Source organism: Rhynchophorus ferrugineus, unplaced genomic scaffold, assembly GCF_030347505.1.
Source record: "Rhynchophorus ferrugineus isolate W39M unplaced genomic scaffold, kcgeb_rfMv2 rfM6, whole genome shotgun sequence".
In the NCBI taxonomy this organism is placed as follows: Eukaryota; Metazoa; Arthropoda; class Insecta; order Coleoptera; family Curculionidae; genus Rhynchophorus; species Rhynchophorus ferrugineus.
This window is the reverse complement of record NW_027472585.1, coordinates 14,871,921-14,897,490: the sequence shown is the minus strand read 5'-3', so window position 1 is coordinate 14,897,490 and position 25,570 is coordinate 14,871,921. Positions and strand designations below refer to the sequence as shown.

The 25,570-nt window shown below is 33.3% G+C and overlaps 1 protein-coding gene across 3 annotated transcripts in view; it reads right to left on the bottom strand.

The window, feature by feature from the left end:
* Positions 1–25,570, bottom strand: part of LOC143198328 (ras-GEF domain-containing family member 1B) — a 362,171-nt gene that overhangs the window by 170,114 nt on the left and 166,487 nt on the right. Inside the window, exons 3-5 of one of the 3 annotated variants that reach the window (XM_076407486.1) lie at positions 24,082–24,215; positions 23,839–23,932; positions 8,646–8,696 (exon numbers count right to left, since the gene is read on the bottom strand). In XM_076407486.1, the coding sequence (XP_076263601.1) occupies positions 8,646–8,696; positions 23,839–23,932; positions 24,082–24,215 (279 nt within the window). Of the gene's footprint in view, positions 1–2,428; positions 2,826–8,645; positions 8,697–13,223; positions 14,614–23,838; positions 23,933–24,081; positions 24,216–25,570 lie in introns of those variants that run through there. The other 2 variants (XM_076407483.1, XM_076407484.1) reach the window with 2 other exon arrangements.

The following is a 25,570-nucleotide window of genomic DNA, read 5'->3' as shown; positions in this document are numbered from 1 at the left end:
ACTAATAATTAAAAAAAGATATAAATAAAAGAGCATTAATAAAAAAATACAATATGAGATGTCAATTGAAAAGTCCCCGGCCTCACACATAGATGGCGCTACTAACATTAAACATGTTTTTTAGTTAGCCCTAACCCTCAAAAGATGCGTGTATAAATTTGACAGCTTTCGAATCAGTTTGTGAATTATAGCATTTTATGTGAAGCAACTTTTGTACACTGTGAAAAAAAATTGATCAAAAAAAGGAATTTCGCGTTTTATTAAAATAGTGTTTTTTGAAGGGAAAAAAACAGTTGAAGCAAAAACTTGGCTTGATGCCAAGTTTCCGGACACTGCCCCAGGAAAATCAACCATCAAGGATTAGTATGCTAAGTTCAGACGTGGTGAAATGAGCACCGAAGATGGTGAACGCAGTGGACGCCGAAAGAGGTTCTTACCGACGAAAACATTTTAAAAACCCACAAAATAACTTTAAATGGCCGTAAATTGAAATTGAATAAAATAGCAGACATTCTAGAAGTATCTTGTATATCACATCATTCACGAATATTTGGGTATGAGAAAGCTTTGTGCAAAGCGGGTGCTGCGCGAGCTCACTTTTGACCAAAAACAACGACGACTTGATGATTCGAAGCAGTGTTTGAATATGATCAAGCGTAATAAACCCCAGTTATTGCATCGAAATGTGACAATGGATGAAATATGGCTCCATCACTTCACTCCGAAGTAAAATTGATAGTCATCCGAGTGGACTGCACACGATGAACCCGTTCCAAAGCATGGGAAAACGCAACAGTCGGTTGCTAAGGTTATGGAGTCTGTATTTTGGGATGTGCATGGAATAATTTTCAATGACTACCTTGAAAAAGGAAAGACCATCAACAGCGACTATTGCATAGCGTTATTGGACCATTTTAAGGACGAAATCGCCGCAAAACGGCCGCATTTGAAGAAAAAGAAAGTGCTGCTTTTTCGATGGTTAAAAAGACAGCAAAAATCCATGAATTGGGCTTCGAATGGCTTCCTTATCCACTGTGTTCTCCAGATCTGTCCCCCAGCGACTATTTCCTGTTCTCAGATCTCAAGAGAATGCTCGCTGGGAAGAAATTTTCGTCGAAAAGGGGTGATCCCCGAAACTGAGGCCTATTTTAAAGCAAAGGACAAATCGTACTACAAAAATGGTATCGAACCGTTGGAGGGTCGCTATAAGCAGTGCACCACCCTTGAAGGGAATTATGTATAATATATAACGTATGAATAAAAAAAAACTAATTTTGCCAAAAGAATGTGTTTTACTATGGTAGGCCGGGGACTGAAAGGAGAAAATGATTGACCTGTTATATATATATAACCTATATATATATATATATATATATATATATATATATATATATATATATATATATATATATAGATAAATACAATTAATATACATTATTGTATCGGTAGTGTATTTGTGTGATCTTGATCCATCTCGTTTAAGGATCTGCTCACCATTCCGCTCAAAATGTCAATTTCGCCACAGTAGTCTGAGCCACAAAAATCACTGCAGTTTTGTTCCTTAACTGCGCACTGATTGTTGCATCTTAAACGAATCGGCATCGTTTTTAATCGATATCGGAAAGAAACAAGTAGAATTTGTCTTAAGCATAGTATTTGGAAGACTTCAAGCTCGCAGATGTCTGATTGTAATAGGACCATACGGAAGGACTGGAATATGATATTGTATTGAATATTTTCCTAATAGTATATTTCCTATAGTCCACACACATACAACCTGCCTTGCCTTGCCTCAATTTATTCATTATTGGTCTACAGCAGTAGATGCCAGTTCTCTTGTAGTACCGATCTCAAGTACCTGCGGTTGTTTTAACTGGACCCCATTCAGATTTATAATAATGTATAATCTGTTAGTTTTATTTCACTCACAGGATATTGTATTGTGTACAAATATTATAAGTACTAATTCATTAAAAGGCATTGTACAAGAGCACTGAGTTAGTACATATTAATAATGATTAAAATAAGTATCGCCATCTGACTTTTATACATCAAATTAAGTCATCAAGTCAATTGATTATATTTGTTTTATCTGTCTTTAGAATACCTACAGTGATTAATATTTTAATATATCGACCTGACGTCACTAAGATAGAATTAAATTGGTATCTTTAAACCAAAATCCACCAATTAAATCAGAATTCACATTAATTTAATAACGATTATATCTAATCAGCCTCTCTGTGATTAAGAAAACTATAAAAATACAAATAATTATGTGAACAGCTTATTATAACGTAAATTATATATTTACAAATAAAATAGCTATGTAATTATCGATGTATTTGGCGATTCATTACAATTTGTTTTATGTAAACCGTCAATAATAATGCCCTTTGTCTGCACGAACAATAATTATGAAAATTACCTTTAATTCCTGTTTTGTTTTGACGAATACGGTAGCAGTCCTGTTGAGGGTTGGCTGCGGGTTCAGAAACAAACAAAATAAACGAAACTAAACTAACAAAACCAACTGAGAATGATAGTTTGTTGTCGCCTCATATCCTATCGTTCGTTCACAAATCGACAAAACAAAATCAACAATCAAAACAGCACCAAAAACTAATCACACGGACCGTTACCGGGGTAAAAAATAAGCCGGCACAACGTCAACACTCGATAAAACACCGAAAAGCCACGGCTATCAAATCGAATTTCATTGATATCGTCCGTTTCAAGGGGTTTTTCTCGGATTTCCACGAGACGCTAGACTATCGACACAGAGAAAAAACACAAAAAAGCTTCTCCGCTAACCCACACCGTACGAAAGCTCGTGAATAACTGGTCCACTGGATCTACGAAACCACTGTCAGTGACTCACTGTATTGTGCATAGTGGAAATCTCGTTACGACGTTGCCGCACAGTGCGAGTTATCCTTGATAGTGTTTATAGTTTTTATTAGACATTTAATTTCGGGTGTTATATTTTATGAAAACAGTAATTGATTATTATACTGGATTGCGTCAAAATTATAAAAATGTGTTTTGATTAAGAATCGCATAATTAATTAAAGAATTTTGAGTAAAAAAATCCAGATCTCAGTAGTAGAATAAGAAGAACCAACAGCACGAAACCATAATATGCTTGCCACTGAAAAATATAATATTTTAATTTTAAAAGATTTCCGCGCTAAAAATTTGACAACGCTGTTAAAAGAGCTTTAATACTTCCTATAGGGTTTCTCATATTCTGTACAATAGTGTCCAGCAGACTATGGTATCTCGTAATCGGTATAAACCTATTTTAAATACAGCGTGAAGCTTTAGTGGTACATTGATTGTACAACGGGTCAGATTTATTGATATTATTATCTAAATTGAGGACTAGATGTTTAATATCTAAAATAAGATCTTGATGATTAACATATGCCCTCAAAAAGCGTCATGTTGCATATCTACTCAGTAATAATAGAAAGATGTTTTGGAAGATAATGCAGTTCTTGTTAAAAATGGGTAAAGATTCCATTAAAATCAGATTAGCGTAGGTAATTCCAATATGTAGGTAGTACTGTTTCGAAGTCAGTATAAATAATATTGTTGTCATAAACTAATAATATGTTCTCTGTGAATTTCACTAGCAAAATGTTGCTCTACATTAGAGGTATTACCTATTCGTTTGATGAAAATAGGAAAGAATTTCTTTGAGGTGTGGGAGGAGCCAGAACGGACAGAAAAATAAGTATGTCGAAACAGCTCGTACTTTATATCACCGATTTTAGCTAAGGTTATTTGAGCTGAGTGAACATATATGTTATTTTGATGAACGATTATGTTTTGTTCCGTTAAAAATGTTGTTTCATCAACGAAAATATATGGGGAAAAATCCAGGGAGTCAGAAATTGCGTATTATTGCGCCAATGCTGAAGGAATGATGGATGCATATAAGATCCAATAAGGTTCAGTACAATGGCATCTTCACATATTCATGAAAAAGGAACATATTTAAGAAGTTCTGCTTTACAACTATGTTTCCATTTCTGTTGGTCATTCCGTATGTCTCTAAGAGAACTTGGAACCGGTTCTTCGCGAATATATATTTACAATAAACTGGATTCACCAAAAAGAGTTGGCCACCGTGGGAGCGTATAGTTGATGAAGAAAAAGTCTTACAGGAAAAATTAGTACTTCTATAGGAAGTTATTTTAACACCGCTGCACATAAGATTGGGATTGATGAAGCAATCTGCAAAATCACTTCCCAAACATGGAGATTGCTTCAAATACAAGTTTTCAGGTGAAGAAGCAAAGGTGGTCATGACAGAATCGTCAAAAGAATGCAAAAATAATTCCAAGCGTGAAATATGACCGAAGAGCAAGGTGAACGATTTCCTCAGGACATTACAATGATGGAGAAAAGATGCCAAAGAAAACTGAACGTCTCAATTATGTCAGTATATTTTTCAAGTATATTCTCTTAATTAATTGAATATAATAACTGATTTACAGCAATTATTCAAATTGCCCAAAAAACGTGTCATCCTATGACAAATAGGAGGTCATTTTGAGGCATACATACTATGTTATACATACCTTAAAACAACAAAACATTGTCTAGGAATTTTGTGTTGCATCTTTTGGTTTAGTTAAGTGTGATCTAATTCTAAAAAATACATTAGTTATCTTAAATATTGAATAAAGGTTTAATAGAAAACTTCCAGAACCTTCATCAATTTGTTTTCATTCCTACTTCAGCTGATACAACGGTACTGTTGTGTAAGCGTTCAGGCGTCTGCTTCACAACATTGAACCAGAAAATCAAAAATCAAAACTCTGACTTTTGACTGTTTGACCCGAAAAAAATTAATAAATTAAGGCTTCATGAAAGGTATAAAGTTAGATTAAATGTTGTACGATCAAAAACATGGTATCAATTTGAATTGCTAATTACTGGCAATGTTTTGGGGCCAGCAGACGCTTATGCAAACTTAAATAAAATATGTAAACAATGACAATACAATATAAATGCTATTAAAACTGACGTTACATCATATAAGTCGCTAAATATGTACACGGAATGAATGGAACTTTTATATTTGGTACGACCTTCTTCTGTCACCGGTTTATATCGTCTGAACAAGTCTGGTAAAGATTTATAAAATCCACAATTGGAGACATAATATAGTCACAGTTGATAAAAGTAGTTAATATTACATGAATAAATGGACAGTGGATGAGATTTTAAAAGTGGCTGAAATCACGCCAATACCAACTACAAACTTACCAAGTTTAATGCCTGCAATCTCAACAATTTTTGAGAGACTGTACATCAAGATACTTAATACAATAATTGAAAAGAGAAATATTATTTCTGAACATCAATTTCGGTTTCGTAACGAACTCGGAACTATTGAGTAAATACATAGACAGAGTAATTATTACAGACTTAAATGATAAAGCATCTCAGAATTTTGACAAAGTATGGCGCACAGGGCTTCAGGTTAAACTAAAAGAGCTTCTGCCTTACCCACACTATCAACTATTGAAATTTTACCTTACAGATCGACAGTACCATAAAACAAGATGATGGACGCACTGAACTACATCCAATATATTCAGGAATTCTACAAAGCAGTCTACTGGGAAATATGCTTAGGCTTATTCGCATCTACAAAATCTACTACCTATTGACTATTTCTAGCAGATCTAATGTAGTCATCATTTGACGTGCCATAGTTGATGGTACTATGTTTCTAGTGAAGTGAAAGATTGTCACCGCACTACAATGTTCTTTCCAATCAGTTAAATGTGAGTGATAATAGCAAAGTACCAGAGCAAAAGGTTCAGTACAATCGGATGTGATTAATGGACACAGACTGCAAAACTACAGCAGAATAATTATAGGTTACAGAATTATATTATTTTACACCACTTTAGTAAGTTTCAATTACATAATAATTATCATAAGAAATATTTTATACTATTGAGTCACTAAAGGCCATAAAAAATATTAACCGATGCCAAGTTAACAAACCAATTAATTTAATTTCTTTATAGAAGTTTAGTGCACAGAATAAGACATGCATATATGTATTAACAATAGAGAACTGTCGGAAAGGTTATTATATAACATGTGAGCTTAATATGGACGCGGAATTGAATGAAGGTTCTTATTTGGGTCGACCTTCTTCTGTTATTGTTTCATACAATAATTTCTAAGACACAATAATAGTTTTATGTCCTTATCGTTATGCATTTAATTTACACTGATTGTTGAGCATTCTCATTGCATTTCTCTGGAAGTATGTACTAATAAACTACTGCTGAAAAATAATTTGAATAAGACACGAAAATTATGAATAACATTAACAGAAGAGTTGTTCTTTTAAAAGGAACATAATCAATGTGGTGTCTGCAAAAATAGACGAAAGTAATAGATATCAATGTACAACTCTAATTTATCCATCATGCATATTATTGAAGTTCAGCTGCGAGATGTAACTTTACACAAAAGTGAGGCGTTATAAACTTCAAAACTGTCTATTTGCTATAAGTAGTTGGTCATATAAAATATAAGTTTCCATATAATATTCTATTCTAAAATTATTATTTTATTATCTTTTTATAGAAATGATTTCTTTCTTGATGTCTTACTGCTATAAAAGGGAAAGGGAAAAAAGGAAACATCTTGCGTGAAAATTGTGTTCTATTTATAGTGATGAAATGATCATCAGAATATGTCTTTGTTCTGGAAATTCCTATATTAATGATGACCCTAATTCTAGCCGATTAATTGTTGAAAAAAAATATAAACTTTTTAAACATATCCAAGTGTAGAGACATATTTATCACATCACGAGATCGCCACAGGACTAAACATCAACATTTGGACACTGTTATAATCTGTAAGCTTGAGGTCCTTCCAATTTGATGCTCAAGGTAAACTCTATATGGTTCTCTCCGAGCTAGTATTAGAAATGTAGTCATTTGAGGAACAAATTCAGACGAAAATTACAATAGTTTGGACGTGTCTGTCGAATGAAAGGTGAGCGTATTCTTCACATATATTTAGGTGGTAGATGCAGCGACCAGGTCCGAAAAAGACATGAATCCAGATTATCGATCTAAGAAATAGAACACGAGCATTTTTCGAGGTAAGAACCACCAACTGTGACAAGTTATAATGAAGATTATTTGAAGTCTTGTGGTACCAACAGCGGCATATTGGTTCAGAAATAGATAGTCTCCTCGAGCGTCAGCTATAGACAGATGGTGATGAACAGGAAAGGAATTTACTTACATCACCATAGTGATACCAACACTAAACGCTTGTTAGTTTTATCAAGAAAGTACTAAAATACCATCGGTCAAAACAGCATATATATAATCGGATATAAGTTTTAAATTTATACGAATAATTTCGGTTTAAAAATCACGAAAAAAAACGACTATTTTTTAAACTAAATCGAGTACTAAAAGGATAGAGTTATGCTAATAATTTAACATAATTTCAAGATGTGTAATCATATAAAGTTTCTGGCCTTTGAGTATATGAATACTATGACTTATAACATAACACAAATAGGGGGGTTAAAAGTATAAATAGTATATATAAAGTTTTAAAACACAAACACAACCAGAATGAAGCAGAGGTTCTATCCAGACAGCACACATCAGCACCCATACCGAAGTGGTAATGGTTATTTGGTCGGTAACACTAAACTTAGCACAGGCTAGATTCTATGAAGAAAATCGATTTGTCGTAGAAATCCGAGAAGTCGGTCTGTATTTTCTCCTGTTAAGGCACTTCTAAAATGTTGCAGCCCATACCTAGTTCTAATCTGGGTGAAATCAAAGCTACGGCACGGTGACGAAGGGAAGGAACGCGAAGAGAGGAGAAAAAATCAGCTTTAACCTCAAAGAGTCTGGTGTGGTTGACCTCCAGGGCCCAACGACGTTGTACATCGTTATTTGTGAAACAAGAAACGCATAACAATTATTGATTTGATTTTGTCTGCCTGTGATAGCTTCTTGTTTTTATCTAATGTAAATTTGGCAGATACGAAATCTTGTCTGTAGTGTTTATTAATAACACCGAAGTCTGATTAATCAATTTTCCATGGCATATTGATCCTTTTCCTTGCTAAGTAAAATATTGTTAAAACTGATGAAACGAAAAATACTTAAGAGCACCCATTTATCAATCTACATTTTAATACCTTTATTAAAATCCACCAATTTTCGCCAGAATTTTCATTAATATAACTTTTCAGAAGTTATCGATTCATCAATCCAAATTTTGACACCAACAGTATCGAGAATCTCGCCAGGAAAGGTTGAAGGCATCAAATGACGCAAACAGAAAAATGAAAAACGCTCGGTGGAGCGACTTTCCCGAAAAGTTCGCTTAAATTTACGACCTCAATACTCACCCCGTTGGATTTTATTAGCGCCATACATTTTATACACTGAAAACAAATATTGTAAAAGTAATTATAACCAATTGATTTGCAATTTCAATGGTTGGGTTCGTTATATACCGGAAAAGGGTTCGCGTTTGATTACCTTTAAAGTTAATGGACCTCTCGATAAAACATAATCAGCAGCAAATATTTCTACGGGCTAATTAATTAAATATTAAGGACTCACCCTGGATTTCGGAGTGTGCTTCAGGCCGATCGCTGGCTGACTTCTGTTACTCTGAAAATTAATTTCGCTAATTAGTCGGTGATTTATGTACACAGTCGTTTGTTTAACATAGCAGTTAAGGGAATCATCAGTTACTTTTAGTTATATATACTAAGCCTCCATTTTGTTCTTATTCTTTGAAACAAAATTGTTTCAGTAAAATAACAGCCTGTTTTCATCTCTTAAAAAATGTATATCCCTGTATCGAATAAGTTATCAAAAATTCATATTTCCTGCTTAGAAACTGTATGGAAAAGACTTAAGCTATGCAGCAAAGAATATTTGTTGTAAAATATGTTGAACAATATTTGTCCTCAAGGGGTTGAAATCAAAACTGAAAAAAAAACCATTATTATATTTAAATACGTTTAATTTTTTATACGACGGAAAATTCTGAATATATTTCGCCAATTTGTTCCATTTCTTGTTAAATACTCAGCTTCAATGCTGTGAGATCATTAAAGTATGCCTTGTTGTTAAGATATTCTCACAAAAATAGGTCGTATGAACCGAAATCAGGGCCCCTTGGAGGTTAGAGAATATTATCTATATGTCGAATATGTTGATTCTTTTCCAGGCGCATGTTCTCCTTTAAAAAGCTGATATGTAGCCTCATATTATTATTATATATATATATATATATATATATATATATATATATATATATATATATATTATATTATTATATATATTATTATTATATATTATATTATTATATATATTATTATTATATATTATTATATAAATCATTGAGATATTTATTTCTATATTTCTATATTTTTTATATATATATTTATTTATATATATATATATTTCTATATTTTCTCATTTAGTATTACTAAGACAACCCATCTTATGTGCTGACCATATTGTGGACACATTAAAATCTTCATTCGGTATTACCTTCGGCTAATTAAAACATTAATTACTAATCTTAAAATTATGCGGTATAATCTTTCCGCTATCTGAATTATATTAAGCACTAAATAAACACAATTAATAATAGACAATGATATACAATCACATCTAGCTAAATAACAACTTTTAAATATGTTTTAAGTATCTCGACGTGCTGATTAAGTTGCAATTGCGAAAGTGAAAGGCAGAAAATGGTTGCGATCATTATAGTTTTGTGTTCCTTTCAAAAAAAATGGCATGCGTATAATATAGGGTGGGGGAAAAGTCCCGCTACAATTTTGATTGCGCGCCATCTCGGTTTGGTTTGTTTTTTATTTTATAATTTTATTAAGCCAAAATAGGAAAATATTCAGAGGCTTTATCAAGATAAAAACTAAAAATTAATCATCAAAGTCATAATATTACTAATTAATAAATTCGATTCGTAGATATAAATGCCTTTCACTATTTTTTTGATCAAAATTAAGATTGTTGTCGGATTGTTAAATCTGAAATTTCAGTTTCAAAATTGTTTTCAGTGGCTAGTTTAGACTAGCTAGCTACTAGCTAGTTTACTATATAAGATTTCGTTTATATTAAAATAAAATTGAACTGGCAATATTGCTCGAACCACGGATGACTTAAAATGTCTCCAGTTCCTACATAAATAACAATAACAACCCAAAGGCATATCAAAACTGACGTAGTTGGTATGATCATTCCGGAACTATACAGCTGTTTTTTTTTAACTTTAACAAAATTTAACAAATTATCAAGAAAAAAAGACAACTCGATAATGCTGATGATGATGATTAAGTATTACTTGATTTAGCAAACTGCAATAGTTTCGGGTATACATCAACCAAAACCTGAACGAAGTTACTTAGTTTATTAGAATTTAATAACAATGGTAGATTTCGTACTTAGTTCAGAGTACAGAAGTCTAGAAAGTTTGTACAGGTTATTTTAAGCAAGTTGTCTATCAGTGTCTGGATTAGAAATGGGGATTGAAGTATTTACGCTATTAGAATAAAACTTGATTAACAGTATCGGCTTGGTTGCTTGGTTGGCACAGTGGTCACGGTGACAGGACGGTCCTTTTACTGGAGCGACAGACACGAAGGTTGGAATCCTGCTGGGGCATGATCGTACATTTCTAACGGTGATTGTTCAAAAGGTAAGAGTGCAAAATTCGACCAGGAAAATAACCTCAGTCACGTCAGTAACCAGAATGGGTAAGACCGGATGTTTTCTGGTAATATATCTAAGTTGGTCAGTTGCCAGTCTATATTTATATTAAACCATCAAATAGGATGATTTGAACACGACTAGTAACGAACAACCTTACCAACCAAGAAATTCAAACAACGTAAAACTACCATCTAAAATTTTTCACAATTCAGTGAGCTAAATTTAAGCTCATTTGTGAAAGAAAAAGATAAAAAATAGAAAGCTTAAGGGAGTATTCTAGTCTAGAGATTTAAAAAATTGATTTTTTAAAAATATTTTCAATGCTTAACCCCCCAGGAAAATAGTGAGAAAATGCCTTTTTAAAAATGTATTGATACAGACTTTGATTCTATAGATGAATGTATAAAGAATGTCCACACTAAATTTTAAGTAAACCGATTCAGTAGAAATTGAGTTATCATATCGAAAAATGTAGTTTTGAAACCAAAAGTTTTGTTTTTAGATACTATGTCACTAAAGCAGCTATAACTCTGAAGTTTAAATCTTGAAAAATTCTCTTAATGGCTTAATTTATAAAGGGTGAAGCTTCGAAATTATGAAAACAATTTTTTTTAATTTCTAGACTAGAATACGTCCTTAAATAAAAAAATTTTCTACAGAAATCGTCCTGTAGACACCATTCCGAATAAACCGCAAATTCAACCGTTCAATGTTTAAAATCTTATCGACTGAAAACCCAGTCAATTATCTTCTATATCCATCTTGTTCGGAAAAATACGTTTTCAATTCTAACCAAAGCAATATACAAATGAATGGTAATATCTGTTCTTCTATACGGAGCTCAAATAAGGTTCAAATACGGAGCTCAAATAAGGTTCAAATACATTGGCAACAGCATTCTTGAAGGCTTGTAAGGCTTCCACACATATGCTCAGTAATATCATCAAACTGGTATCCCACAAGTAGAATGGTTCCTTGCTTGGAGCATTATGTGCCTGTTTTTCAATCAATAGAGTGAGAACCCCGCATCTTTAACTCATGACAAACCGCAGTAACTTCTAGATAATAATAGGATCTCCAATACATACACATAATATTATCAAATAATGCAAAGTCACCAAAAATCAAATGCACATCATGAACAATATGATGTAAAACAAATAGAACGGAAGTTCCTAATCTAAACGTCATTTTGGAGAGGTTTATATTTATATTTTCAGCTGTTGTTAGGGTTCATCTGACAGAAGCTTCATTTCCATTTGGAGTTAAGCGGTGAAAATTCTTGTGCGATGAATTTTTATGGATTTTGTAATACTTCAATTAACTCCTTCGGCTTTTGGCGATGAAGCCCTATCCTTGGCTATTACTGGAAATATTAATAAAAAAATCAGTTTAAAGTAACACTTCTAGCGAGCGTTGAGAAGTGTTGAGAATTTTATTTATCGGTAATCAGAAAAATTTTAGGATTTTTATTCATTGAAACTTTACTTAAGATTCAAAAAGCTCGCAAAAACATCGAGAGACATCAAAAAAATCAATCAAAAATTACCTAATAGTTTCCAAGATAACATAAAAGTAGTCAAAATCATTTTACCATTTATCAAAAAAAATGTTCTTTTTACCCTATTACATTAATGAATAATCTTAATGAATAATGAAAAATAGAGTTCCAAAATGTTGCTATATTAATGTACGATATATTGTTATTTATATTCATACTAGAGACAAAACATAAAACCATATATATTACATACAAATCTATGTAAGTATAAATTGTACAGTACTCAACTGAAAGTACTCGATTGAAGGTACTCCACTGAAACAATCGATAATAAAAACTAGTCAAATCAGTCGGACCGAAAATATCGACTGAAAGTAATCGACGAAAATAGGGATGCCGAAAAACTATCGATATTTTTGTCCGTCTATATTTTTTCAAAAAAATTAAAGATATTTTTTAAACATTGTAAAAAACTTTTTAATTATTAAAAAAAACCTTTAAAATTGATATTTAATTTTTTTATGTGTATTATATTTTAGTACTTCAATTTAAAAATTTATTAAAAATGCAACGATATTTTTTAATTCTTTTTGAAAATATCGATATATTTTTGGGCCGATATGTCAATATTCTTATTTTTTCTTAAGAATGTCGTTATATCTTTTGTAAATTATCGATATTCTTCCTAATTGTTGCAACAAACAGCTTGATTTTTTTCTCGATATATCGGGATGTCGATATTTTTAAAATATTAAATATATTAATTTTAAATATCGATATTTTTCTCGGCGCCCCTAGACTGAAACAGTCGACAGTAGAAAGTAAGAGTATGTCGATAGTCGTTTTCATTCGATAGTTCTCAACGTTATTTTAATATATTCCCTTACGAACATCTTTTTACGACATTATCGAAAGAATCGGATGCAAAACAGATGTCAAAACATACATACCTCGGTCCATTTCCTATTCTGGGGCAATCGATATTCAATACTCTGGATTTCCTGGATCTGTTTTACGGTCTGTTCCAGATCGGCGTGCAATTTTTGATGCAGCTGCCGTTGGATCATCATTTTCTGTTCTGCATCCTCGTCCGCTCCGTCTATTACACAGTTGGGACCGCCTCCGCTTTTCTTTAACATCTTTTCCTTCTCCAGGCGCTGCGATAGGAGTTGTTCGAGTTTTTTCGTCGACTGTTGCAGGCTGCTCTGGCTGAGGATGGGTTTCGGTTGTTTCGTTCTCGCCTCCTCGGTTTTCTTGTGATGGAGAAGGATCTTCTGTTCGGTTTGCGGCAGGAATTGGGCTAGAGCTTGAGCGTTTGCGACGTAGCCGTGTTTGTTTCGTGACGAAGACTCGAACTCCGGTTGGGACGCTTTTCTCTGATGGCCCAGTGATAGTTTTCGATCCGAGAGGAACTCTGGTTGTGAGATCTTCCTCTGATGGCGAAACACCGGCTGGCCATCATCGGGTGGTAACTGAACGAAGTCCTTAAAACCACCGGAGTCGGAAGAATTCGAATCTACTGAATCTAACTTGGTCATTTTACTGCTACTCCCGTTCATTTCCTTCTTGTTCACATTGATAATTCCGCAACAGTCACTGGCAGCGTTGGACAGTATGCTACAACAGACGGTACTAGGCGAATTTGGCGGCTTATGAGTTACTTCGAATGTCTTCCTATAAAGTTTATCACATTTTTCATTAACGAAGGAGGCTAAATGTTCTACGGGCCCCTCAGGCCTGACACTAACAATCGATGATTTTGTAGTTCCTTCTTCCGAAGACCGTCTAGGACAGAGCTGTTCCTGCAGGGCGTTCCTCTTTTGAATGAACGAATCTTTCGATTGCAGTATCTGTTCTTTTCTCGGATATAATGATTCGTTATCATCACCGCAGTCTCTCTGGATCATAAACTTCTCCATGTTACTTCTCTGATACCCGCCATCGAGGGAGTTGCTTTGAACAGACCTCTTGCTACTTTCTCCCGACGATAACGATTCATTCTGAACCACTCTCGATAGGTTCTGACCAGAAAATGACGACTGCTCGTTTTGGGTACGTTTGACGGACGGCTGAGATTGGTAATTTGACTCGTGAATGGACTTGAGCTCACCACCGCTCGGTTTCCGGGCATGTTTGATCGATTCGCCGATGCTGTGGTTTCTGCTGTGAGACGTTGGAGGTATTGAGCTGGACGTGGGTATCTGGGCACTGATGGGTCTTTGCTGTATCCTGACTGGAGGTACATATTTCGGCTTGATGGCTATAGTTGGTTTCGGTGCAATTTTTGGTCTCTCGCGTTCTTGCATATTTTTTTCACTGATCGTCCATATTGTGAATCAGCGTGAAACTGTAATTTTTAATTCATCCAAATGAGGCAAAAAGTTTTATTGAATAGTATAGAAATTGTTTTGATTATTTTGCCACTAATACGTGTATGATATAAACCTCTATAAAGAATACAATTAATTCAAAAAACGATATTACCATAAAATGTTGCTTAAAAAGAAGTTTAAAAGATGGGAAAGCAGAAAAAACTTGAATTACAGAATTATTCAACATTTCAACAGGTGAACAGAATCACAAACATCGTCGAAAAGAACCTACGAAGAGAAAAGATTGGGCATGCGAGGCTGCATAAACTTCAGAAAATTGTTAACGAAGCACACTGAACTCTTAAACTAAAGCCTTATATCACAGACTTAGAATGTTTAGATTGAAACAAAAAGAATCTGGAAAGACTGGGAAGTGTCTTGGAACCAATCCTGTACCTAGTTACACATGGGATATACCACAAATGGAAAGCATTACCATCGCTCCATTTTAATTATAACTGATAATATTGCAGCCAATGAGAGGACTAGAAATTACAACAAGCGAGTAACAATATAAATACATTGGACAATATAACAATAATAACAATGGAAGGCACTGTCATTCCATCACACTTTGCAACAATAGCAGAAGTTCATCTTGGGATGAGCCTCGATATAAAATTCCGTTGGAAGGAGGACATCAATATTTAACACCGATATTGACCTATGTAACGCAATTGTCGGAAATTTTCACGAAAAGTAATGTAAATTAAATACCAAATTTTGAGGACAATGTCCTATAAGAGATCGTATTTACGTTATTGTAAAAACAAATTGCAGATTAGTCAACAAAGACTAGTAACAATAAATTTAAAAAGAAAACAGAGTTAATCATGTGTAAACATCGTGACACTATAATTTTTACCTTAACCAATACTATTATATTAAATACACAATCTGTATATTATATAATAAATAAATGTAACAACAAAGAATATGCTGCCATTACATTTTGAATAAAATATTTCATGAAAATGGAGCATACTGGTTATATAACCTTTATTAAACTATGTATGTTATGAAAGATAGGCAGAATCTCGAATATATATGTGAAAATCATGTAAAATCGCTAGTTTATAGAAACAGGCAAAATCTTTAAAATTTTACAATAAGGCGAGGGGAAAATTTAATAGCTTTTAGCACGTCTGTCAAAATAGGTTCCGGTTTTTTTCTAAATCTCAACAGCAATATCGTTCCAATATCTGCAATTCTTGTATTATGGTCTAAATTGTTACAAAAATATACCTGAATATTGCTGGTCTATATATATTTTTAGTTTATAGAAACAGTCAAAATCTTAAAAATTCGACAATAAGGCGGGGAAAAAATTTAATAGCTTTTAGCACCTGTGCGAATATAGGTACCAGTGTTTTTTCTAAATCTCAACAGCAATATCGTTCTAATATCTACAATTCTTATATTACAGTCTAAATTGTTACAAAAATGTACCTGAATATTGCTGGTCTATATGTATTCTTAATAAACAAAAATTTCAAGTATATAAATAAGAGTATTTAATCAGTTGTTTTTTAAATTTTTTGTAATTATGCAATTTCAATATTAAAATTAAAATTATTAATACTTATCATTAATACTCCGTTCGATTTGATTGTGTCTATATATTTATATCCAATTCAGATGAAAAATCAGATTCAAAGAAACCTATAATTTTCATTGATCATATACATATTTAAATTTTAAGAAAGAGGAATCTCAGTTCTTAGTAACAGGTCCTAGAATATTCTAAATTAAAGCTGGAGTAGTTAAAGCTTAAGTAGTAGTAAATTAAAGCTTTTAGAAGGTCAGAATGTTTTCATATTTTGGTTTTGTAAACCCGAAAAAGGAAAAATTAAATGGTAAAGACAATTATATGGTGTGGTGATGGTTAAGTGCACATCAGTGTCAAAATAGAATGCAACATATAGAGGTAGGTGGAACTATTTCAATTTGAGAGTTTTGAACCATTTATATAAGACTAGATGTCAAAGCATGCTCGATACTTAGATGTTACGTGAATCAACAGTGGCTAATTTAATGTACTGATAATTAATTTGTGCGTAACTAATTATATCCAGCCATTTTTATCCACTGAATCATTACGAATGAATTAAATATCATAATAATGTGCCAAAAAGAACGAGCTCGAAGCTCCAAAAACATTGTCTTTTTCCCAAGCCATTATATAAAAATGAATTAAAATCCAATATTTTAAGATAATATATTTCCTACAAAACAACTCCATCACCTAAATTGGCATCGAGGTTTGCGACTTCCGAAACATTTTACAGCAATATATCATTTTTATTTTGTCCTCTAGAAAACCCATACGGCTGAAACCCCGTCAAAAGACACGGACAGTCAATATGGTTTTGTACCAATAGGACACTTAAAAGTTATTTTGGAAATGTTTTTAATGAAAAAAAAGGGCGAGGCAAAAATATATTGAGCGGAAATACCGATCATAAATCAGGTAGAAAAGGGGTAAATAAAGCGCCAGATGCTTGTTCACGCTCTTACATATGATTATACAAAACGACATTGTAATTTATTTTTAAAATCTATATATAAATTGATTAGTTTACATGACAATTTGTAATTATTAACATGATTCTCATAATTTAAAAACATTTCTTGTCTTTTTGTATATATATGTAACTGATATACATAAGGTTTTGGTTGTCTCTATTTGTGTTATTGATTTTTTTCTGCAGCGTTTGCTTTTATTTAATTTAGTTGTAGTCTCTAGTGTTCCATTAATGGGTCTATTTACTTCCTGCAGATCATAATTTCTAGAAAAGTATTCTCTCAGATGGTAAGCATATGATATTAGTTAGCTCTGAGACATCGATTTCGCTAGTATGCAGAATTTAACATACGGCTTTTTCTTTTTGAATTGTCATAGTACAGCATTTTCTGGCGCCGAAACAATTTTTCTAGGATGCAAAATACCCTTTCAACGTCTTGGTCTGGGATTTTCAATTATTCAATTGAGTTTTCAACAATAGTTTCAAGTTTATTTCACGGGTGGTATCGATCTTTACCTGTATTCAAACTGAACGTTTTATTTCGTCATCTGGAATCTTTTTGGGCCATTAAAATCATTGTTTTGTCAAGTGGTTTCATATCAGATAATAATGAATTAAAATTCTCTGGGCTTTTTTTTGCGTGGCAAGTATCAGATCGTGTGTTAGTTGTTTTTTATTCTTTTGGATATTTCTCATTGCATATAAACGTCGGGAAACAGTTGATTCAGCAATTGCTAACTTCTTCTGAAAGCTCCTTGGGAATTTCAGATGTGTTTTCGTCCAATAAATCTTGCAAGTCATTGTCACATATTTTTATGATCCTACAGGACATTTAAATTGCTGCAGCAACTGGGATATGATGTAGAGACGTCATTATAAGTTTCTAAAAGTTTTATTTTGAGAATTCGATGACTACCGCCTGTATACACGGAATAATTCAATAATACTAAATGAAAAATTGTTAATTCACGTAGAGAAATGTCAGAATTCATCAATTTGATCGAATATTAAATTCGAGTGAGGTTAGGTTGATTAACAGTTATTTACATTAATATTTCATATATTCACCTCTAGATATCGCTGATGAACTTACTATATTGTTGTGTGTCTAAACAATCAAAATTAACCGTCACTGTCAAACAACTAAAGCGTATGCAGTTTACCCCTATGCATACAATAATTTATATGATAATCAAAATTGCCTCTGATAATAGAACGTATAATATCTGATATATACCATTGTACGAGATATTTTGTTGTTTCTGTTACTGAGGAATATGTTATTAAAGGTCACAGGATACGGTTTGAAATTTAATATAAACTTAGGCCAATCGATTCAACTAATAAAAGTAAAATTTCGATCTTGGAAGCTTATAAATTGAGATTGATGTGCTTGGACCGCAATCAATATCACCCCTCTGGATCAATGATCTGATCAAGGAGCACTTAAAATACGCGGAAATCAACTGACTTTTCGATAATCTTTAAATGTTTCTGTTAATTATACTTAAAAAATAATTATGTACTATTTTTTACGTTGAATTTATATAAAAAAAATCTTTTTAGAAAAAAAAAAGTATTTCACAGTGCTTACACAATGAGCTAATTTAAAATAAATGCTTTTTAACGATGGTTTTAGTTAATAGTCATTTTTAATTAAAATTGAAGCTTTATTAATTCAAACTGTGTTGTGCTCATTTACATAATGACTCCAGTTGTTGTCTCAAAGTTACTGTTTGCGGTTAGGTTATACAAAGACAGATATATAATTTTTAGCAACAAGTGGTTATTTATATGAAAATAAGCCATCAGCAAGCAGTTTTTGTCGATCCAACGATAAGCAATAAGAATTAAACGATAATTACGATAGTGGCGGCAATATAAACAAAACTCTTTGCTATAAAACAATTTGTCTCGCGTCTGTTAATGACCAAATAACATACACAAATAATGTATAAAGGTGAAAACACTACGAAAACCGCCTGTGACTAACGTAAAACTAAACCGTATCGTCTGTACTAAGCAGGAACCGAAAAATTCCTTCCCAATTCGGATCCTAACCAAAGATTTCCGTGTTTACGCCGTTAGGGTCGGTGCGGAACGCGAATTTCACTTCGGATCTTTCGATTTTCACTGTGGTCACTGGTCTGTATCACTTAATTTTTCGCACAGAGTAAACGGCGGACCGGACGCAGGTTTTTTACTATTTATTATCGCGCGTGATTTCACGTCGGAAAGGGGTTACGTAGCGTCGAAACGGCACGTTGTTATTGGGGTGTATTCTCCCTTATGTTTTTAGGGTGGAGGTTGGTGGAAATGCCGTTAGGGGGCGTCCGCGGCGTCACGACGCCTTTCCTAGCGGCAATCGGGAAATTGTGTAGCGAGGGTGAAGGTGGTGGGAGAACTCTCGCCCCACACTCTACGCTACGTCGATAGACGTTCAGGTGGATATCGTGAGAGGGTCGTTAGAAAATTATTTTTGGTCTGAACGGTCTTAGCAGACCCTCTTCCTATACCTCACTCTTCTATCTATAGCTAATTTCTATTAGAAGACAATTTATCCCCATGTCAAGGATATGTAAAAATACATAAGATAGAAAAAATATATTCTTTCAGTTGCTACAGCACATACCAAGTGTACCGGAAAGTCATTACCGGATTTCCTAACAGATTAAGTATGCAATGTTATGATTTCATATGTCATATATCATTTTAATCTACTGATATCAAGCTTCAAAGCTACATATGTTGTATTTTACGAAAAAGACCATAGACTGGAAAGGGAAATACTGGATATTCCTACAAATTCCTAAATGACCGTCTGAGAAATTTAACAGATGATAAAGAAACTGATTATTCACTCTGGAAAGCCACGAAATATCTAAAGCGCTCATATCTACACAGTCCACCTATGGTCCTCTATATAAGAGACCTATGTGGGAATTGGGCACGAAACAATCATCAAAACGCAGAAGCATGTGCCGAATATCCAGAAAAAAATTTTCAAACCAAACGAAATTAATATTGAATATAATTTGCTGTATATAGAAGCTGAAAATTCGATGATTGAATTAGTCACGCCGAAAGAGCCAACCAAAGTTATTAAAACTGACATTAAACCCAGGAAATCACTAGGCTACGATTTAATAACAGGAGAATTATTATAAAAACTACAAAGAAAGGGAATATAAAACTCACCAACTTGATCAATACAGCATTTAGATTAAAACATGTCCCAGGCATTTGGAAGATGGTGGAAATTATAATGATCCCAAAACCTGGGAAGTGACCAAACGAAATAAAAACCTATAGACCTATATCACTGCTGCCAGTAATACCTAAGGTTTATAAAAAACTCCTGTTGAAAAGACTAAAAGAGATAATAGAGAGATATTCTTAGCCGTAGCAATGTATTCGATAAGGTTTGGCACGAAGACCTTGTTCATAAACTACAGAAAATGTTACCAAAACTACACACTAAACTATTAAAATCATAAATTACAACCAGATTGTTTAGAGCAGGTGTACCACAAGGAAGCATACTGGGGCCAATGCTTTATCTACTCTACACTTGTGATATAACACAAATGGAGTAACGATGGCTACATTTGCTGATGATACTCCGATTATAGCTGTTGGAGACAATAGTGAAGAAGCCTCACAAAAATTACAACAGTGACAATATAAATAATTGGATACAAGCTTGGAAAACAAAAATTAACGAAAGTAAATCTGTGCATCTGCAGTTCACCTACAATCACACCGTACAAGCACCAATGCCATTAAATAATACTTTCATTCCATGTAGCAACAGCGCTAAATATCTCGGAATGTATCTTGATGCAAAACTTCGCTGGAAGGAACATATAAAGAAGAAAAGAAAAGAACTGGAATTGAAATATAAGAAAATGTACCGGCCAATTGGAAGAAAATCACAATTATCAGTACATAATAAATTGATATTATAAACCAATGCTGAAAGATATATGGACATATGGAGTTCAATTAAGGGGATGTTCTGCAAAGAGTAATAAAAACACAATACAAATTTTTTAGAACAAAGTCCTAAGAGGTATTGTGGGCGCAGTCAAATACTGTAGGACTGATTACCTACATCGAGACCTTCAGATACCCACAGTCAGTCAAGAAATCAAGAGAATTACAAGGGGGCATGAGGAAAGACTTCATTCTCATGAGAATATTGAAATATTGCAACTTTTGTATACCACCAGGACAGGATACAGACTCAAAAGAATCAAACCATCTGATCTTGTGTAGTGTTGTATAGTGAAGTGCATATAATAAAAAAATACAGCAGTGACATGTATAAACATTATTTCACCAGAGACTGAGATAGGAACATGGGTCCTCCTAGTTATAGTTATCATAAAGACATATAGTAGGTTAGTCGGAAACGACTAGTGACAATGTAATAATTAAATAATAAAAAAGTATGTAAACCTCTTTGGAAAGGTCAAATTTCGTGCCTAAAATCTTGAATTTGCGGGACGAAACTTGCTAGCAGAAACTTGAGCAGAAACGGTGAGCATGCGCTAACCTTAAAAACATTAATGTGCAAGACAAAGAACATTCAAAGAAAGGGTAGACAGAAAAAGTTTGAGGATCCCAAACTGCAAGTATTATTGGATGAAGACCCACCCCAAACTCAGTAACAATTGCCAGAAACGTTAAATGTCCGACTAAGAGCAATGGGGAAAGTCCGAAAGATGGAAAGATTGGTGGCACATCAATTGAATGACAGGAAAATGGAAAATCGTAAAATCGTATGTGAAATGCTACTTCAAAAGTATGATCGGAAATCATTTCTACATCGAATAGTGTCGGATGATGAAAAGTGGATTTATTTTGAACACCTCAAGTGCAAGAAATCATAGTTCTCACCTGGCGAAGCCGGTTTATAAGGACACCAAGGCCACATCGTTTTGGTCGCAAAACAATACTCTGTGTTTGGTGAGACTAGAGTGGCGTGGTGTATTATCAACTGCTGAAACTTGGTGAAACAGGTAATAGTGATCGCTACCGACAACAAGCAACTGATCAATTTAAACCATGGATGGATCGAAAAACATCAAAAATGGACCCGAAGACACGGTAAAGTGATGGCCAAAGTCTATGACTTTCCGGTACATCTGGAATAGGGGACAGACATAATAATATGAACACTTATTAAGTTGAAAATAATATGAACCGACCATATTTCACAGTACATCTTGCTGCATGTTGTGCTGTATATATGCGTCAAGTATATATTGCTCAGTATAACAGATCAATTGAAAAGTCCCCGGCCTGACACATAGATGGCGATACTAGAAATAAATCCATATGTTTTTTAGTTAGCCCTAATCCTCAAAACATGCGTGTATAAATTTAACAGCTGTCGGATCATTAGTTTGTGAATTATAGCATTTGGAGTAAAGCAACTTTATGTTATTGTGAAAAAAATGGACAAAAAGGAATTTCGCGTGTTGATAAAATATTGCTTGTTGAAGGGAAAAAATACAGTTGAAGCAAAAACTTGGCTTGATGCCGAGTTTCCGGATACTGCCCTAGATGAAATGAGCACAGAAAACGGTGAACGCAGTGGACGCCCAAAAGAAGTTGTACCGACGAAAACATTTAAAAAATCTACAAAATGATTTTAAATGACCGTAAATTGACATTCAAAAACCAAATTTCTAAAAACCAAAAACGTTCACTATACTCATAGCGTTTAAAACAAAAATATCATTAGAATGACGTCAATCGGTATTATTAAAATTGATATTTAAGTAAAAAAATATTGATTTCAGTCTGTATTTTTTTACGGCTCTATAGTTAAAAAACTGCATTTTCTATAAACCTTGGGCCTATCTAATATCAACCATTAACCCCCTTACTCGTTCCTTACAGGCGAGAGCAGGACATATTACTGACACGAAGAGATAGAGGGAGTGCGAATCATGCATTAGGCTTGACAGTGATGGAGCGTCGGGGTTCGGTTTTTATGTTCCTCCTGGTGAAAAAGTAAACTTGAGCCGCTTTATAAGACGGATATTTTCGGAGTTTGTTTGGACAGGAACGTCGAAAAATGAACGATAGACACGACACGGCTGTCATTCTCACGCGTGGAACGATGTTATTGCGATTAAATTATTCAGCGTTATCGTCGTTATATGATATATTATTGAAAAAATTATGCTCGTTAAAAAAACCTTACCCTTTGAACAAAACTTAAAAAAAAAGATATATTCATTCTTATTCAAATAGTCCCACTGTAATATGGGATTTATAAAATTTCTAATCAAATTCATTCGTTTCCATAATTATACAAGAAAACTGCCAGATTAAAATATCTATCCAAATTCTTGATAAAATGGTGAATGAAATGTTTTAATTTTTAGTTCTAAATTGTACTGCTATTTCCGGCTATTAAATATAATATATTTTATCAACAATAATAATGAACTATTTTATAACACTCTCAGAATAAGCTGAAAACCATAGATTTAATTATAAAAGAAGAGTACAAAAACATTTCTTGATGTTTAGGTGAATGCGCCATTGTAAAAAAAATTTTTGTCGAAGATAATTCCTGTCTAACTGTAACTCGCTTAAACAACCTTTAGCGAAAATCAATTTAATTAAGTTTGTGAATTAGTCTACCCTACCTTTCCTAATCCGCGAGAGTTCGCCGATATTAGCGCCCCTAGCGCATGTTCCCGGTACTCTTTGTCCAAATGATCGTGCTGCGCTTGAATTCTCCTGGAAAAACGATAGAAACTTTACTGTTACGGCGCTAGATGGCTCCGCTTTAATAATATTTGTTTTTTATTTAATTATTATTATTAAGAGGGTAAAAAATATTCGGAAAAATAATTTTATATTATAGAAACTCATCATTTAAAACTTACGCGATGGCCACCAATAACTCTTGTTTTTGATGCTCCTTTGCTTTGATGGAGCCGCCCTCTTCTAAAGCGATCTGCAGCTCCTTTTGAAGCACGGAAAGCTTCCTCCGTTCTGCTTCAAGCAATAAACTAGTAACCTGAAATGTTTAAAAACGGATAAATAAAACATTTGAGTTTAAAAAAGTTCATTTAAAATCGAAAATCATTATTATATGAAGAAATACATTAAAAAGTTTAAATTTATTTCAAAATCATTAATAAATAAAGAGATAAATTTAAAAATACTTGTCTCCTTATTTATGTTTGAAGATTACTCAATTTTAGTGCCGTATGCTATAAAAAAATACGTAAAGATATATATTATGTTTTAGTTTTAGTACGATTAATGTTTCCAAACGAAGGTCATTTGCCATTTTCATTGCCCATATTTGTTACATTTAATACTTTTTCTCTCTACATATAGGATTTAATACCTTTCCCCAAACTAATTATAACGTTTTAATTAACCCAAGGACCATAAAAAAAACTTAAACAACGTAGTTTGATGGATTTTTAAATTTCCTCGTGGGTTTTTAACCATGGTCATCACCCACTGGCACAATCTTCAATTACCATTCTTGATAACTCATAATTATCAGGTACACTTTAATATTTTTTGATAGTTAATTACTACTGAGTGTAATTAAATCAAATTAATTTTACTGCAGAGAAGGTTAAATAGTTTGGATTACACTTAAATAATGAGTTTAGGTAAATTGAAGTGATAGCCCTTTACTGACGTTACCCAGACCATCCAAATATTGTTTACATTTTTGGATTATCGCTACGTTATTCCTTTGAGTCAGTCCAAATATCGAAAAATCCTTATAAATCGTTGGCTTTAGAACATTTTTAGCCTCTCCGAATATCAATTTGCATCAAAATAATGAAAATCCCGCTTTTAAACAATTAAAACTAAGTTTTTATAGTTTGGAATCTGATAAATCAGTATTAATATCAGTTTACAGCAGCTGGTGAGTCTCGTTGCTAGAAGAATGAGCTTATGTTTCAAGATTTAACAAAAAAAGTATCTAAAAGGCTATTTTAGGCGTTCAACTGTCTGCGTAAAAACTTTTGTTAAATGTTTTGTTGTTTTGGAAAATATTTAATTGTGTTTTATGTAATTTAGTTTCTTAGAAATAGGCCTGAAAACAATTATACAGTAGATATGGTCACAGAGTGTATCATCTTCCTCCCAATCATTCCCACTCCCCCCATAGAATGACTACAGTATATATGCAGGGCAAGAAAAATATGCAAAAACTGTGTGGATATGTAAAAAACAATAACGTCTCTAGAATAACATTCTTCGATTTGAATGAACTCCATCAGATACACAGAAGATGGTATTGACAAATGGTGGTATCGTAAACTACTGTTAGATTGGACATTAGCAGCTTAGTTATTGACTTGAATAGTGTTTCAGAATGTGACAGTGAGTAAATGAAAAACT